At 41.8% G+C, this 17,950-nt stretch overlaps 1 protein-coding gene across 1 annotated transcript in view; it reads left to right on the plus strand.

Moving 5' to 3' along the window:
- Positions 1 to 17,950, plus strand: part of LOC309615795 (microtubule-associated tumor suppressor candidate 2-like) — a gene marked incomplete at its 3' end in the record, with an annotated part of 335,518 nt that overhangs the window by 173,751 nt on the left and 143,817 nt on the right. Inside the window, exon 6 of the mRNA XM_082365770.1 lies at positions 1,767 to 2,007. Coding sequence (XP_082221896.1) covers positions 1,767 to 2,007 — 241 coding nt within the window. The remainder of the gene's footprint in view (positions 1 to 1,766; positions 2,008 to 17,950) is intronic.

Raw genomic sequence — 17,950 nt, forward strand, 5'->3', positions numbered from 1 at the left:
TTTGTAGACTCTCTTGTTTTATTAAAAATGCCTAGATTAGGCATCTAAGGAGTACTTTTCACCTTTTCAAAGAATTTGTTATCTTACCAGAGACAAAGTACCCAACAAAATGGCAGGCATTGAGGTTCCTGAAATTGTTAAGGTCGTTTTCAAATGATGGAATGATGGATTTTGACCCCTGAAACCTATACAGTTTGAAAGAACAGAATAATTACTGAGATAAGACATTGCAATCCTAAAAACCTGACAGATGTAGGTTAGAAATGATAATTTCTTCATGGGAGCACCTGCTAAAAGCAATGAGCAATGACACCAAACATTTAGACACTAAAATAAAAAAAATCGAGCAAATATGAGTATAATAGAAAAACCAAAGATTGACAGTAAGAGAGTAAGTAGAAAATGGTAAAAATGTTATCAGAGAGCAGATGTAGAATGTTCTTTCACAGGAATATAATTTGCTGGGGCCTGAATTCTATCTACGTACTATAGCAATCATGCATATTTTACAATGTGATTATGATAAAACTTTAAAGGCCTCATCTTTTGTTTCAGTAACATCAATTTAAGGAGAACTTTGTATCTATTTCAACAGTAAAAGAGTATTAAATTAAGGGTTTATCTCTTCAACAGCCTGGATCAAAGCTTTATAGCCCCTATTAAAGAATATTGTTAAATGCCTGTGATTCCTGAATAGATAGAGGTTTGACACGTAAAATGTATTATGATTTAGAGCAGAGTTAGTTAACATCTATGTCTTTTCATACATAGCCTCTGGCACTTTTTTTTTAACTTAAAGGAAATAATATTATTTTGTTGTCTTTTTTTTTTTTACTTTTAACATGAAGAAACACTGATACTATGAACAGGCTTTGTGAATACAGAATTGCATATATAAAAGGTAGCCATCAATTGTATTCTAATCCAAACTGTTAATCACAGGCAATGGTAACATGATGTTATGTTGTTAGATTCAGGAAAGAATGAAACATGATTCCTTTATTTAATAGATGTTTGTTGATTTCAGCTCTGTGCTAGACATTGTTCTAGGTGCTATGAATTCAGCAGTCAGCAAGACTCTGCCCCAAAACTTCCATTCTAGTGAAACTTGCTCAGACATTCCTGGAGGCAACACCTTACTAGGGAAGACAATCAGAGGTAATTCACAGTCTCTCATTTTTAATTATGTAAAAAGAATGTAGAAGCCTGAAAACACATCTTTCCATTAACTTCTCTATTCTTCCAAATAACCTTTTCCCCCTCATTAACAATGCATATTTTATTTCCTAAGTAGCCTAATAAAGACTTAACATAAATTGGTAAAGTTCATCAACTTACTGTAAGACTAGGTCACCAGGAAAACTGTGCCTTTTCTCCTTAGGAATAATGAGACTGTCATAGTTCCGTGAACATTTGCTAAATTCTTTCCTTGCGTCATTGACATTTTTTGTTTATAGATTAACTACTTGCACAAATTCCAATGATTTTGTAGTGATCAAATTTAAAAATCTGACGGAGGGAATTCTTTTTCCTCCCAGCGAAATGTAGATTCATAGAGTATTAAAACCAGCATAGACCTAAGGGATCATCCAGTTGTTGTCAACTTAGGGGCGAAGACATTGGGCCTAGAGAAGGTAAGAGATGGGTGATGGAGCAGCTCGGTGGTTCCAGAGTGGTCACTGTTGGAGCCTTGGTCTCCGGACCAGGTTCAGCACTCATCCTGTGACGTGCGGTTCTCTGATTGATCTTCTGGTCATTTATCATAGGTTACAGAACGCCCTGGAAAAGAAGAATTTTGTCCTCCTCCCTATACTCACTACGAAGTTCCTCCAACTTTCTATCGATCGGCCATGCTCCTTAAGCCCCAGCTGGGATTGGGTGCGATGTCACGTTTGCCATCTGCCAGGAGTAGGATCCTGATCGCGAGCCAGAGGTCTTCAGCGAGCGCCATTCACCCACCAGGAACCCTAGCGGCAGCTGCCAGCCTCTACAGCTCTGACCCTGCAGGTAACCAGTGCAGCAGGGACTGCTTTTTCCTGCTGTACTTTTAAATAGTAATCGCATAAAATGATGGTAACTGTCTAACGTATGAATGCCTCTCCTTCTTTTTTTTTTTTAACAGAAACAATCACCATTTTTAAAAAAAAATTAATTAATTAATTTATTTTTGGCTGTGTTGGGTCTTGGTTTCTGTGCGAGGGCTTTCTCTAGTTGCGGCAAGCGGGGGACACTCTTCATCGTGGTGCGCGGGCCTCTCACTATCGCGGCCTCTCTTGTTGCGGAGCACAGGCTCCAGACGCGCAGGCTCAGCAGGTGTGGCTCACGGGCCCAGCCGCTCCACGGCATGTGGGATCTTCCCAGACCAGGGCTCGAACCCGTGTCCCCTGCATTGGCAGGCAGATTCTCAACCACTGCGCCACCAGGGAAGCCCCACACTAGAGTTTCTTGAAAGTGCTTCTCTTTGCCACACCCTTGCCAATATTGAGTATTACCATTATTATTACTCCTATTACTATCATTATTATTGCATTTCTTTTATTATTAGTGGAAGGGAGCTTTTTTTTTTACCTGTTTGCCATTTTGTGGCTTGTCATTTACTCGGGTAATAACTGATGGTCTTAATGGTTAGTTGTTTTCTTGGTAAGCCCTTCTATAAAAAATCAAATTATTTTTTAATGGTTCCCGTGATATATGTATATTATGATGGATCTACCTGCTGTTACATAGCTGCTACAGGTCAATTATGTGTTCAGTCACCCATTCAACAATTAGTACTGTGGGACTGTTACATGTCAGCATTGTTCTAGGTGTGGGCATAAAGCAGTGACAACAGGCAAAAATCCTTGCCCCTGTTTTAGAATTTTAGGATGGGGGTAGGCAAACTTTTTTTTTTTTTAGTAAATAAATAAAGCACATGGTCTATTGAGAGAAATAACTAGTATTGAAGAAAATGAAACATTAGAGAAGGGGGAATTTGGGATTTGGGACAGGAAGGAGGGAGATTCCAATTTTAAATAGGATGGTTGGAAATGACCTCCCTGAGAGATGACCTTTAAGCCAGTCCCCAAAAGATGGGAGGGAGGGAAGAGCCAGTGCAAAGGCCCTGGGGTGGCAGGAAGGCCAAGGAGGCTGGGGAGAGTGGTTGGGGATGAGAGTAGAGGGGCGGCTGGCATTGAGGGAACTTGCAGAAGGCCTAAGAAGGTCGTAAGGATGTGACTGTTAGTCTGAGTGAGAAGACCATTGGAGGCTTTGGAAATAGGGCAGTGTGATCTGAGTTTTGTGTAAACAGGACCTCTCTGAGTGCCGGGTTGAGAGCACGCTCTAAGGGGACAGTTTGTCTGCATATCTCCCTTCCCTTTGCCCCATGCATTCTCACTGCCTCTGACTCTCCAAACTTTGATCTCTGTGTCTTCAACTCACTGTGATGGACAGACTCTCTCTGAGTTCCTCCCTCCTGGGCTCTGGCATGGATGGTGCCCCCAGGCAGTGAGATTGGCAGTGATAAGGCTCACCTCATTGGTTTTCCTCCTCCAAAGGATCACATTCCTGGGCTGGTTGTTGTACAATTTCTGAAAACATTAGTTTTATATATTTTGTTTCATTTTGTAATTGTTTATGGCAATTTCCATATCAATTAAATTTTTATGGGTGAAGTTTCTTTTACATATTCATCAGAGATTGTTGACGTCAGATGATGTTTGTTGTAGCTAATGAGATAACTTTCTTTTTTGTGTTTGCTCTTTTAGTTTCAGACTATAATGGTTGTTTGGGGTTTTTTTGTTATTACTTTAAGAATACTTTTAGAATGTTTCTGTATATGGTTGTATTTTGTTTGCAGTTTGTGTTTAATTTTGTGCCTGGCATCACATATTCAGCACATTGGGATTCTCTGTCACTCGTACCTTGGTTATTCTTGGATCTTTATTTTACATGGTCACTCGAGGCTCTGAGCGGCATCACACTGGCAATGGGAACAGGAGGTAGGAACAGCCCTCAACGCTGCAGCCCGTAATTTAGCGTTCACATTTCCAAACTCAAGTGATGTCCCTCATTCTGAATCCTAAGATCTGGTTTGATATGTGAACTGCATACACTGTATTTTTTTCAGTTCTTAAGTAGGAAAACACTTAGGTCTCCTATAGACAAGTAAACCTGTGACTTAAACTTTGGGAAGAATTCCTGTTGTTTCCACTCCTGTGTTGGCTCTGTGAGTAACATTACGTGCATCATGGCTTTAAAGTGGCTTAGAAGAACCAGATGTGCAATAAGTACATGGTACCCCACAAAGCATATTCTTACACAGTTTCTTTGCTATAAATGAATACTCTTTCCTAAGACCCTTAAAGTCTTACAGATCTTTTTGTTTTTTTTGGTCGTGCCACGCGGCATGCTGGATCTTAGTTCCCCGACCAGGGATCGAACCCGTGACCCCTGCAGTGGAAGCGCGGAGTCTTAACCACCGGACTGGCAGGGAGGTCCCAAAGTCTTACAGATCTTAATGTGATTCTGTCTGCTGAACAATAAATAAACCTAAGCACTTCCTTACTTCTTACATAATTTCTGTGTTTTTGTATATAGGGTTTTCTGACTCCACAGTCATGCATAAACCTATGAAGTTTTACTGTCATCAGGCCTGGGTATGAAACTCAGGATGCTATTTAAGTACTCCAAGTACAACAGCAGGATGGTTACCTCCCTTTAGGTGGACATAAAATCTGTACTAGTGAGACCTAAGATTGTATATAAAAACAACTCATTATTAGATCCTTCACATCTAAAGAGTTAAAAAGATAGTGCTTTTCTGTACTGCCTTTTTAGTAGATTTATATATGTTTTATGTTCCTTTTTCTGAAAAACATCTCTCATAGCATTATGTAATACATTATGTAAAAAATGTTAACTTTTATACAGCATATCAGGATGTAATTTGTTTTCATGAAAATAACTATACCCAGTGTTGCTGAAAGCATGATGTTTTTTGTCAGCCATTGCACCCTGAAAGAACGATAATATTTTTTGATCGGGATAAAGTGTCAGAATAGAAGTTTTTTAAAGACTAGATGAGAATACTTTATTCTATAAATAACCAGAGAAGTTCAATCAGATAAGTTGAGACAGTTTTTCTCAACTTATATTCAGTTTTGTTATGAATTCTGCTTATTAAAATAAATTTTATTTTAGAGTTCAACATACTGTGTAAATGTGCCTCTTTGGTAATTTTTTTCAAAAGGCAGGTTGAATCCTGCCAAATTTTAAAATGTAGGCTATTATATTAATGTAATATATATTGAAGAACAAGTAAACTTGATTGGAACAATTTTAAAACACAAGCACAGTAGTGATTGTGGAGAAGTCTGAGTGGTCATGATAATGTCAGAAATTTAGCAAATTGTAAGTATATACTTAATATTTCTAAAGGAAGAATTCTGAGGTGAGAGCATTATCCCCACTCTGTGGGGATACAGAGAGTTAAACCAGTGATTACAACACGAAGAGAGACATACTTGATAGAGACATGCAGAGTGCACGTGAGTGGGCTATCCAACTCAGCTCGGGCAGGTCGGGGCTCTGGAAAGATTTTCCAAATGAGGTGAGTTGAAATGAATTTTGCAGGATAACTAGGAGTTTATCAGAAGGGGTAACGGTAGAAGGTGTATCTGTCAGAGAAAGAGGTCATCAGTTTGGGCGATTCAGATCGTTTACAGGGACCGATTGCTCAGTAGGGAGGGCTGGAGTATGCTTGGTAGGGCGGGACGAGTGATGGACAGTCAGTCATTGGACACGTGCGGAGTTTGAGGTTCCTTGGGAACATTCAGGTAGAAGTTTTCAAAGGGCAGAAATGGGGACTGGAGAGAAGTCGGAGCTGAAGGTCAGTGTAGGAGTCATTGCCACCTAGATGTGAGTCGAAGCCGTGCAAATGGATGAGCAGGGTCAGGGCGGGAGAGGGAGGACAGAGTAAGGAAGGGGTCAAGAAGAGGACTTTGTGTCCACATTTAAGGAGTAACTGAAGAAAGACGCCTGCAAGAGGCAGGAGACTGCAGGGTGGGTGGGTGGAGGCCACTGGGAAAATGTAGCGTTGGAGTCTAAGGAAGGGGGAGCTTCCAAGGTAGAAAATGGTCAAGTCTGTCTCACAGAGGACAGGACAAGGAAAAATGCAAAGAGGCTGGGATTGGAAATTAGGAAGCAGTTGGTAACCTAGTTCTGAATGAGCAATTTTAGTAAAACGTGGGGTGGAAGTCACGTCTTAGTAAGGCTGAGAAGTGAATGAAAAGTGAGGAAGTGGAAGCAATGAGAATAGACTGCTGTTTCTAAAAATGCACCGGTGGAGGAGAGCCCTGGGTGCTTGCTGCAGGGGAAGCAGGGCTGCGGGTTGTTTTGTTTTTCAGAGCCTGTGCTAGAGGTCGGACTTAGCTGGAATTGTGAGCAAGAGGGAGTGGCCTGGGGAGAGAGGCTGAAGGGTGTGGTGGTGTTAACTGTTGGAACAAGGTGCCCAGGTGGGTGGCAGACAATGAGATCGCGATCCCATGTGGAGGGTGAACCTTGGAACAGAAGCAGAGCATTAATTCTTGTAAGACAAAGGAAGGGAGAAAGAGAAGAAACACAGAGTGGGTGAGGTATTGATTCCTCTGTTAATAATGAGAGTAGAGAATGAAATATGCCATTTGCAGCAACATGGATGGACCTAGAGATGATCATACTAAGAGCAGTAAGTCAGACAGAGAAAGACAAATACCACATGATATCACTTATATGTGGAATCTAAACTATGACACAAATGAACTTATCTACGAAACAGAAACAGACTCAAAGACATAGAAAAGAAATTTATGGTTACCAAAGGGGAAAGGGGGCAGGGGGAGGGATAAATTAGGAGTTTGGGATTAACAGATACAAACTACTATATATATAAAGAACAAGGTCCTACTATATAGTAAAGGGAACTATATTCAATATCCTGTAATAAACCATAATGAAAAAGAATGTAAAAAAAGTTTGTGTGTATATATGTATAACTGAATCACTTTGCTGTACACCAGAAACTAACATAACATTGTAAATCAACTATACTTCGATTTCAAAAAAAGAATGAGAACAAGTTTTTTGGCATCGCTTAAGTGCCATGTTACTATTTTTATCACAGTTTCACTTAATTTCATGACAACTATAGCATCTACCAAGAAAAATTTAAATCAGGTGGGAAAACATCCCTATAAGACAAACTGATGAATTCCTGAGATGGTCAAAGAGAACATGGCATAACTATGGGTCCTTTGGTGTCTTAATAACACTGGATGACCTTGGGACGAATCTTGGAGGCTTCGGAGGAACCATTAAGTTTGTACTGGTGTTTGTCTTAGTATATCTCTCAATGTCACCTGTTTCTACATACTGTTGAAGTGGACATTGACAGTGGCTATTTTTTTACTGTGCATTCAGCCAACAAAGCCATCCCATCTTTGACTTACTTTCATTGCAACTGAGCATGCCTAAAATGCCCCACAGAAACTTACTAAAAATGTAAGTTTCCTTGGCCCAGACCCAGAGAGTCAGCTTCAGTGGCCCTGGGGTGCATCACAGGCATAACAACCATTCTTCTATTTATTTGGACAAACACTATTAATATATGTAATAAATATTGAGCACCTACTATGTGTCAAGTTGTCTCAGCACTGAGGATACAACCATGAGGATACAACCATGAACAGGATAGAAGAGATCCCACAGGCAATTATCATGCAGTGTGACTTAGTGCTGGGATGGCAAAGTGTTCTGGGCTCAGAAGAACATAGGAGGGGATCTAACCCCAAGTCAGGGTCCAGGAAAGTTTCTTAGGTGAAGTATGGTATGAAGGAGCAAAGGATTTGAGGTATGGGGGTCAGGGATGAGGAGGTGACGGGAGTGGATGGGTATCCCGGGCAGAGGGAATGCTACATGTGAGGATTGGTATGCCTGGAACATAGGACGTCAAAGAGGGATGAGAAAAAAGACAGAAGATTGTCATGACGTGGTAAGCTGTGTTAAGGAATTGGCCTTTTCTCCTAAGAACAAGATGGTGCCATTAAAGGATATTAAGCAAGGGACTGATAGGATCATATTTCATTTAAAAAATATCTGTTAGACTGAAGTTTGGAGAATGGATTGAGGGACAGGAGTGGGGTGGGGTAACAAGGATGGAGACAGGGACCTTTTAAGAGACTGATGCGGGATACACTAAATGATAGCCAAGGTGGTGGTAGGGTATAGAGAGAAGTAGATAGGTTCTAGGGGGTGGATTTGACTAATCCCCGACCCTGTGAATCAAGTTCACCTCAGGATAGATTGTGGGAAAATCATTCAAGGATAAAAAGCAAGGAAGAGTAATGGCAGCCCTGACTCAACTCTACAGGCAAAAATCCACTACTAATTCTAATGGGACACAGCTGAAGGGTATGGACCTTGCAATTAGCTGCTTCATCTATTTGCTTTTTAAAGTGATAGTAAGGATGAGGATGAATCATCTAGATTTTTTTGTTTTGCCATTTTGACCGTGTTTGATATGGAATCTCAAGACTTCTGTCTGATTTATCCTTGTATATGAGCACTCATCACAAAGCTCGTCTTCCCAGATTTTCTATAGTATGGAAAGGGGCTGTATCCTTATCTTTATACATTCTTGTCCTTCCTTAATCCAAAACCATATAAAAACATGATTTCACAGCAGAGGTTCAGAAGTTGGAGAGTATTGAGTGGTTTGGGTAGGTAAAGTCTCAAACTGAAGTGAGGGATGGAATCATGCAGTATGTATTTACTGGACACCCGCTGGGTCCTGGGCTTTTTGTTTCAACATGCCTTTTTCTGTTTCTCCTGGTGCCTGCCTCTGGGACTTTCAGTCCTACAGCTTCTGTTTGCCTTCTCAGCTAGATGTTGTTCTTCTGGAACTTCCCTTCATCTTTCTCCTGGGATGGATCCATGTGTTTCCTGGTTTGTTTTGCTGGAGTACATCCTCGGTAATTTTCTAAGAGACGGTTCAGGGAAAGCAAACTCACAGAGTTTTTGCCTTTCTGAGACAGCCTTTAGTCTGCATTCACTAGATCAAATATCATTTTCTAGGTTGAAAATGATTTTCTTTCAAAACATGCAGACTTCCAGTGTTGCTGTAAAGAAACCTGGTGCCAGTCTGAGAAATATATATATATATATTTTTTTTTTTGGTAGGAAACCTGCTTTTGTTTCTCTCTGGAAGCTTTAGAATCGTCTCTATCCTTGGTGTTTTAATTCTCTGTTTTCTCTGTCTTCCTGGAATTTCTATTATTTGGTTTCTGGACCTCCCAAAGTGATTACTTGTATCTAGTTTTTCCTCACATGTTTTCTCTTACCTCATGCTTTCCTTTTTCATTTTAGACCATCTGACTGGACTTTATTTTCTAACACTTCTCTTGAATTGTTGTTTGGGTATTTTTAATTTCCAAGGATGCCATCTTGGTTTCTGATTGCGTCTTTTCGTAGCACATTGCACTTTCTTTTATTGTTGCCGTATCTTCCCAAATTTCTCTAGGGATAATTAGATTTTTTTAAAGATAGCTTTTTTTTTTAACATCTTTATTGGAGTATAATTGCTTTACAACAGTGTGTAGTTTCTGCTGTATAACAAAGTGAATCAGCTATACATATACATATATCCCCATATCCCCTCCCTCTTGCGTCTCCCTCCCATCCTAAAGATAGCTTTTGTTTCCTGAATTCTCTCTATATGCTCAGGGGCAGATTTTCTCTTTGTTTTTCTCAGTGTTTTTGTTGTTTGTGTTACGCCGGCAGCTTTTCTCAAAGCCTTTGTGGTCATTCATGCTTATTATTGAGTCGGATGGACATCAAGTCCATTTGTTCGGACTCTTTAGGAGTCTGTTTCCCCTAACCCTGGGGCTTGGCATGGGGTGGGCAGGTAGGGGTAAATTCCTGGGTGCTGGACACTGCAGGACCGGATGAGGGAGACAGTGGGGTGGAGGTTATAGTGTCTCCCTCATCATTTCAGCCTCTCCCTCCTCTTTCCCGGGATCTGAGGCTCTGCGGCCCTGGCTGTCCGGCTGGAGGTCAGCACTTGCTTTTTCCAGGGCAGCGCTGCTCTCCCGGCTGCTGCAGGCTGCGCTTTCCTCTGCCTGCCAGTCGGGGGCCTCCGTCTCTGTTCCAGAAACTGTTGAAATATCTGGCTCGGTAAGTACCTGTCTCTTGCCTGTCTCTTGTTCTAGGTTTAAACAGGTAAAGTGCTTAATAGAAGGGAGTCAATAAATATTAGCTGTTATTATTAATTGTACCTCTTAAAATTGAATTACTCTCACTTTAAGGCATCTTTGGTAAGAAAGGGACAAAATGCCTGCGTTCTGTCCACCACCGCGAGCTGGCGGTCTCCTTTTCTACTTAAATCTAGTCACCAGCACCTCTTAGGGTACTGCTCAGTAGTGTAAAATGATTGTTCCGTCAGTATTGCAAAAGCAGTGTGAGAACTGTGCTTTAAATGCACTCCATGGAAAAGACATGCTATGTCATCAGAATCTTCTGAGTCTCTTCCTTAGCAAAGAGAGCAAGTGCTTTGCTTTTCCTCTATTTGGCAGTGCTAAAGCCAATTATCAGAAAACAGATGATTCAAGTGCATTTGCTCATGAAGATATTGTTCCTTTCGATGAGCTTTGAGCCTCTGATGATTTCCCCGAGAACTACAAATATAAATAGGATCCAAGGGCTTTCTCCATCCTCACGTATACCCACAGCAGTTTAGAAGCATTGGTAGGTTTAGAGTCAGTTAAAAATAATTGACTAACACTTCTAATTCTGTAAGATGTGCTAGTACAAGGTCACCTGTATTTGACGTCTCTTTTTAAACAGCTTCTATTTATAAGCAGATCTGTCCAGCAGAAGTATGACATTTGCAGTATTTACATAACTTGTCCCTGCTGCGAATGTCCTTCTGTTTGTAGCACTCTCTCATGCCTGCTTCCGACCCGACCCTTTCCAGTTCCCTTCTCTTACACAAAGGCTTTGACTAATTTATACACCGGCCAATTATGTATAGAGAGGCCAACTCTCCCTAGGGGGGTTTTACTCTAATACAGTGGAAAATATGTCACTGGATATTTGTGAATCTCTGGATTGAATCCAGTCGCTTTAGGTGAGATAACAAGATCTAAACAGAAATGCAAATGCAGATGCTCAGATACCAGTTATACTCCGATAACGCAAAAATGCTTAGTCTCAATTTTTTAGATAATTATAAGGAAGTAAAACTCAAGATTTGGGCCTCAATTAGAGACACACTGCATACATAGGTTTATTTGGTTTTGCAGATTATTTATTGCTCATTTAGCACCGTGTTCTGTTTTTACCTTTAGACCCATCTCTTTGCAATTCCAGAAACATTAACAAAACAAACCAAAACAAAAAACTTTCACTGTTCCCTTTCCAGCCTGGATATTAAATAATGCCAGTGAGCCAGCAATCTCAGTTAAGTTTTTCTCCTGATCATCATTCCCGGATTGTGGACAGACACACCTGTAATGAAGTGAGCAAAAGCACGGGGTCTAAGCCCCCTGCATCCCTCTGCAGCCTCACCTGTTGAGGGACCGCGCATCCACCCTGGGCCTTTCTGGGGTTTGCTTTGCTGCTCACAGGGAGTGACCCTACAGGCTGGCCAGCCACTCTGCAGGAGAGCCTTCCGCGGGTCTCTTCTGACCACAGCTTGCTTCTGTTGTTTTTGCAGTGAGAAGGATTTTCCTAGAGTTCCTACACATTGCTGTGTTTTCAGGTGTGCATGACCTCAGTAGGGCATGGCTTAACCACAGTGGTTCCCTTGGAGGTTTTTCGGGGATGTCGGCCTTTTCTTATTCCTACAACAAAGAATATTTCTCTTTACTCACCCTCCCACCTTCCCCCCGACTCCCCCAGCTAATCAGTCAGCCAGACCTGCTGATTTTTTTTTTTTAATTAATTAATTAATTATTTTTTAGACCTGCTGATTTTGTAACTTCAATACATCTACTCCATCCCTGCTCCCAGAATGTCAGGACTTCTCTCCTGATCTGCTGCCCCCCAGCTGATTTCCATACCTCTAGTCTTGACATGTCCCAACTCATCCTCCGCTCAGCAGATCAGTCCCTGTCCTCCTTCCTTTTTTTAAAAAAAATTTATTTATTTATTTATTTATTTTTGGCTGTGTTGGGTCTTCGTTTCTGTGCGAGGGCTTTCTCTAGTTGCGGCGAGTGGGGGCCACTCTTCATCGCGGTGCGCGGGCCTCTCACTATCGCGGCCTCTCTTGTTGCGGAGCACAGGCTCCAGACGCGCAGGCTCAGTAGTTGTGGCTCACGGGCCCAGTTGCTCCGCGGCATGTGGGATCTTCCCAGACCAGGGCTCGAACCCATGTCCCCTGCATTGGCAGGCGGATTCTCAACCACTGCGCCTCCAGGGAAGCCCCTGTCCTCCGTCCTTTAGCAGTCTTTCTTGGCTCTGCATCGCCGTCAGGAGGAAGGCTGAGTACGTCCTGTCGATCAGGGCCTGACTCTCCACGCCCGGACGCCTTCTTCCAGCAGCCTCCTCCCTGGAACTTCCTCCTCCTTCTCTGTTCTGCTCCCGACTCGCTCCTGTTCACCTCTTCCAAGAGCCCGCTCCTTGGTCGGCCCATGCTGAGCTCGGGCCCCTCCTTTTTGTGCTCCCACAGCTCTGGGTTCTTGCCCCTGTCACACCACGGAGCACATTTTATTGTGATTTTCTTCATGTGTGTCTGATGCCGATGTCGTTTATCTTCATTCTGCGAGAGCTAGCATGACATCTGGTGTCTGTCTGTTCAATCAGTGTCTCTTGAACTTGGCTGAACTGAGTGGAGCCAGAGGATCTGCAGCTCTCTCTTCTCCTCTCTTCCTTCTTCATTTCTGCTCTCCTTGAGGCAGTGTCCATTCTCTGACTCTCCGTGCTCGTCTCGGTGGGGGTGCTTGCCGACACTACACGTACCTCTGTTGAGTCCTCTGTCTTCTGGACTGAGAAGGGCTGATCTAGTCATCCGTCTTCTGCCTGCTTTTCTGCATCTTCTATCTTGCCTCTTTCCTTTCCTTTCCAGGAGCTAGTTAGCCAGAACTAGCTCTAATGCTCTCGGTCTCTGTCTCTCTCTTAAATAACAGCTTTAATGTGTTATAATTCACATACCACACAATTCACCCATTTAAAGCGTAAATTCAGTGGTTTTAAGCCTCTTCAAAGAGCCATGTACCCATCATCATAGTCAGTTTTAGAACATTTTCAAGACTCCAAAAAGAAGGTAACCCTGTACCCGTGATCAGGCCCTTTTCATTTTCCCCAGACTCCAGCCCCTGGCAACCATGAATCTACTTTCTGTCTCTATAGATTTGCTTGTCCTGGACATGTCATATAATGGAATCATATAATATGTGGTCTTTGGTGTCTGGCTCCTTTCACTTGCCTTAATGTTTTCAAGGTTCATACGTATTGTCGCATGTGGCAGTACTTCAGCCCTGTGTTAGCCTGCTTGGGCTGTCGTAAGAGAGTACCATGGACCAGCTGGCCTCAACAACAGAAATTCGTCTTCTCACTGTTTCAGAAGCTGGACATCTAAGATCTACGTGCCTGCAGGACTGGTTTCTGGTGGAGCCTCTCTCCTTGGTTTGCAGATGGCCGCCTTCTCACTGTGTCCTAGCATGGACTTTTCTCTGTGCAAGTGCAGAGAGAGAGAGATCTCTGGTGTCTCTTCCTCTTCTTATAAGGACACCAGTCTTACCAATTTAGGGCCCCACTCTTATGACCTCATTTAACCTTAGCTGCCTCCTTGAAGATCTGTCTCTAAATACAGTCATATTGGGGCTTTAGGGCTTCAGCATATACATTTTGGGGGAACACAATTCAGTCTATAACAATTCCTTTTTATTGCTGAATAATATTCCATTGTATGGACATATCACAATTTATTTTTAAATGCATCAGTTGATGCACATTTGGGTTGTTTTAACCACTTTTTGGCTATTTTTAATAATGCTACTATGAACATTTGCATACAAGTTTTCAGGCACGTATTTGTTTTTATTTTTCTTGGGTATATGCCCAAGAGTAGGATTGCTGGGTCATATGGTAGATAACTCTACGTTTAACCTTTTGAGAAACTGCCAAGACTGTTTCCCAAAGTAGTTGCACTGTTTTACATTCCCACCATCAGTGTTTGAGGCTTCCAGTTTCTCCACAGCCTCTCCAGCATTTGTTATTATTACTTTTTAATTATTACCATCCTCTTGATGTGAAATGTTATCTCATTGTGGTTTTGATTTGCATTTCCCTAATGACTAACAATGTTGAGCATGTGCTCCTGTGCTTATTGGAAAATTCACATGCTTATTAGCTATTTGTATGTCTTCTTTGGAGAACTGTCTACTCAGATCCTTAGCCCATTTTTAAATTGGGTTGTCTTTTTATTGTTGAGTTTCAAGCGTTCTTTATATATTTTCGATGTGAGTCCTTTGTCACATATATGATTTGCAATATTTCTTCCCATTCTGTGAATGTCTTTTCACTTTCTTGATTGAGTCCTTTGAAATAATAAAGTTTAAAATTTTGATAATGTCCAGTTTTTCTATTTTTTCTTCTGTCGCTTATGCCTTTGCTGCCATATCTAAGAAGTCTTTGCCTATCTGAAGTTCATGAAGATGTACGCCTGTATTTTCTTCTAAGATTTTTATAGTTTTATCTCTTAAATTTAGATCTCTTATCCATTGGAGTTAAGTTTTACATATGGTGTGAGGTAGGGGTTCAACTACATTCCTTTGTATGTGGCTGTTGGCTTGACCCAGCACTGGAGCTTCTCTTTTAAATGTTAATGATTTGTTTTTTTTTGTTTTTTCTTAAAAGCAGACAGTTGGAGAGAGCATGAAAGGCCAAGTGTAGGAGGGAAAGGGGACTGCTCGGCTTCCTCCTTCCCTCTATTCTTTTTTAAAAAAATATTTATTTATTTATTTATTTATTTATGGCGGTGCTGGGTCTTCGTTTCTGTGCGAGGGCTTTCTCTAGTTGTGGCGAGCGGGGGCCTCTCTTCATCGCGGTGCGCGGGCCTCTCATTATCGCGACCTCTCTTGTTGAGGAGCACAGGCTCCAGACGCGCAGGCTCAGTAGTTGTGGCTCACGGGACTAGTTGCTCTGCAGCATGTGGGATCTTCCCAGACCAGGGCTCGAACCCACGTCCCCTGCATTGGCAGGCAGATTCTCAACCACTGCGCCACCAGGGAAGCCCCTAATGATTTGGTTTTGCTGAGATGTTGAAATCATCTTAAGGTGTTAGAGAATTTGCCCAATGTCTGGCTGGCAGCTCATTCCATATTATTACTCTAGACATGTCTCTCACATTTTCATCACTCTTCACATTCAGGGACTTTCCCACCTATATCCGGATTCACAACTGTTCTGTAAGTGTTGAAGTTGCTTAAGCCTGGGAACTATAAATGTAGGGTAATCAGCCATCCTGGTTTGCTTGGTGCTAGGGATTTCCCAAGATGTGACTTTTAGAGCTAAAACTGCGACACTCCCTGTGTAGGGCTGGGGCATCACTGTCCTGGTGGAGAGCATGCCCCATTGAATTGAGCCTTGACCTAAAATCCAGAGTCAAATGTTAGCTGAGCTGCAGTCATCTGAAAACTGGAGGCTCGAGGACCCCCTTCCAAGATGGCTCACTCATGAAACTAACAAATTGTTGTGGCAGGAGGTCTCAGTTTCCTCCATGTGGGTCTCTACACAAGGCTGCGTGAGTGTTACAACTTGGTGGTTGGCTTCCCCCAAAGTGAGCAATCCAGGAGATCAAGGAGGAAGCTGAAATGTCTTTTACGGTATGGCCTAACAAGTTTCATACCTTCAGTATTGTACTAGTCACACAAGTCAGCCCTGACTCATTGTGGGAGGGTGTGAACACTGGGAGGTGAAGATCACTGCTGGCAGAGGACATCTTGGAGGCTGGCTACTACAGTCTACTCTCTGGCTTCCAATGCATTCTGACCCTCCCACATGCAGAAAACACTCACTCATTGATGGCCCCCCAAAGTCTCATCCTTTATAGCATCAGCTCAACTTCCAGTATGTCATCATGTGAATCAGGGGTGAATGAAACTACTAAGGTATAGCTGAGTACAGCTCCTTGAGTACAGTTCCTCTTGAACCCAAACCTGTGCTCTAAAGAGATACATTTTCCCCTCCACCTATCTAATAGATAGCGGTGGGGCAAGCAAAGGATAACTTCAATACAGTCTCTTAAAAAAGAGGCAGCAGGGCACATGGGACTAATTTGTACTACCATTTGGGAATGATTTCTCGTGGCTCTTGGCTCCACCCTCTGCCCTCTTAGTCCTCCTTTTCAGTAAAATGTTTGCATCTTAGAGGTTTTCTCGGCCTACTTCCTGCACGTAGAAGTTTGAATATCTAAAGACCTTCTTTAACTTAGTATCGTCTCTCAACTATTTCAGTCTAAGCTGGCAGTTTTTCTGTTAATATAATTCTCTTAAAAATTTATGTCTCCTATGAATATTGTTGGATTCACTCCATTAGACAAACACCACAGTTATTTTAAGTTGGTCTCACTTAAAATAAGACTTTATCTTGAGCTTCTTCTGAGGGACAACCACCTAAAGCTTCTTCGAAGCATTAAACTTAACAGTAACTTCAGGCATTGCCTTAGATCTTTCTGAAGTCTTACCAAAGGATTTTACCATCATCCCTTTGCTTCATCACTTGACAGTGTTTTTCTGACAGTGGTCTAGATATGATCTTTGCCAGAAGCCATTTCTTGATTTTAGTATTGTTTACCATTTGGAGAGGCTGGGAATTTTCAATGAGTTGTAGCTTCTTAATGTTTAACAGCTACTTTATATTAGCATCTTTAGCTTACCCTTCTGCTCTTCCATTTTACCAGAATAGTAAGAAGAAGCTGGGTAGCATCTTCATCACTCTACCTGAAAATCTCCTTAGCTGGAGTCCTAAATTCTTTAGATACAATTTCTACATTCCATGTCACAGCAGGTAACATTGTTGATAAACTTTCTGCCACCTGTTAACAAGGGTTCACTTCCCATTGGTTCCCTCACTTTATTTTTATTCTGTCCTCATTTTCTTTCTTTCTTTTTTTTTAATACATCTGTATTGGAATATAATTGCTTCACAATACTGTTAGTTTCTGTTGTACCCCAAAGTGAATCACCCATATGCATACATATGTCCCCATATCCCCTCCCTCCTGAGCCTCCCTCCCATCCTCCCTATCCTACCCCTCTAGGTCATCGCAAAGCACCGAGCTGACCTCCCTGTGCTATGCTGCTGCTTCCCACTAACTAACTATTTTACGTTCGGTAGTGTATATATGTCGATGCTACTCTCACTTCGCCCCAGCTTCCCCCTCCCACCCCGTGTCCTCAAGTGCATTCTCTATGTCTACATCTTTATTTCTGCTCTGCAACCAGGTTCATAAATGCCTTTTTTTTTTTTAGATTCCATATATATGCATTAGCATACTGTATTTGTTTTTCTCTTTTTGACTTACTTCACTCTGTATGACAGATTCTAGGTCCATCCACCTCACTACAAATAACTCAATTTCGTTTCTTTTTATGGCTGAGTAATATTCCATTGTATATATGTGCCACATCTTCTTTATCCATTCATCTGTCGATGGATATTTAGGTTGGTTCCATGTCCTGGCTATTGTAAATAGTGCTGCAGTGAACACTGTGGTACATGTATCTTTTCGAATTATGGTTTTCTCAGGGTATATGCCCAGTAGTGGGATTGCTGGGTCATATGGTAGTTCTATTTTTAGTATTTTAAGGAACCTCCATACTGTTCTCCATAGTGGCTGTATCAATTTCCATTCCCACCAACAGTGCAAGAGGGTTCCCTTTTCTCCACACCCTCTCCAACATTTATTGTTTCTAGATTTTTTGATAAAAGCCAT

This window comes from Balaenoptera borealis (genome assembly GCF_965194805.1).
Source record: "Balaenoptera borealis genome assembly, chromosome: 18".
Lineage (NCBI taxonomy): Eukaryota > Metazoa > Chordata > Mammalia > Artiodactyla > Balaenopteridae > Balaenoptera > Balaenoptera borealis.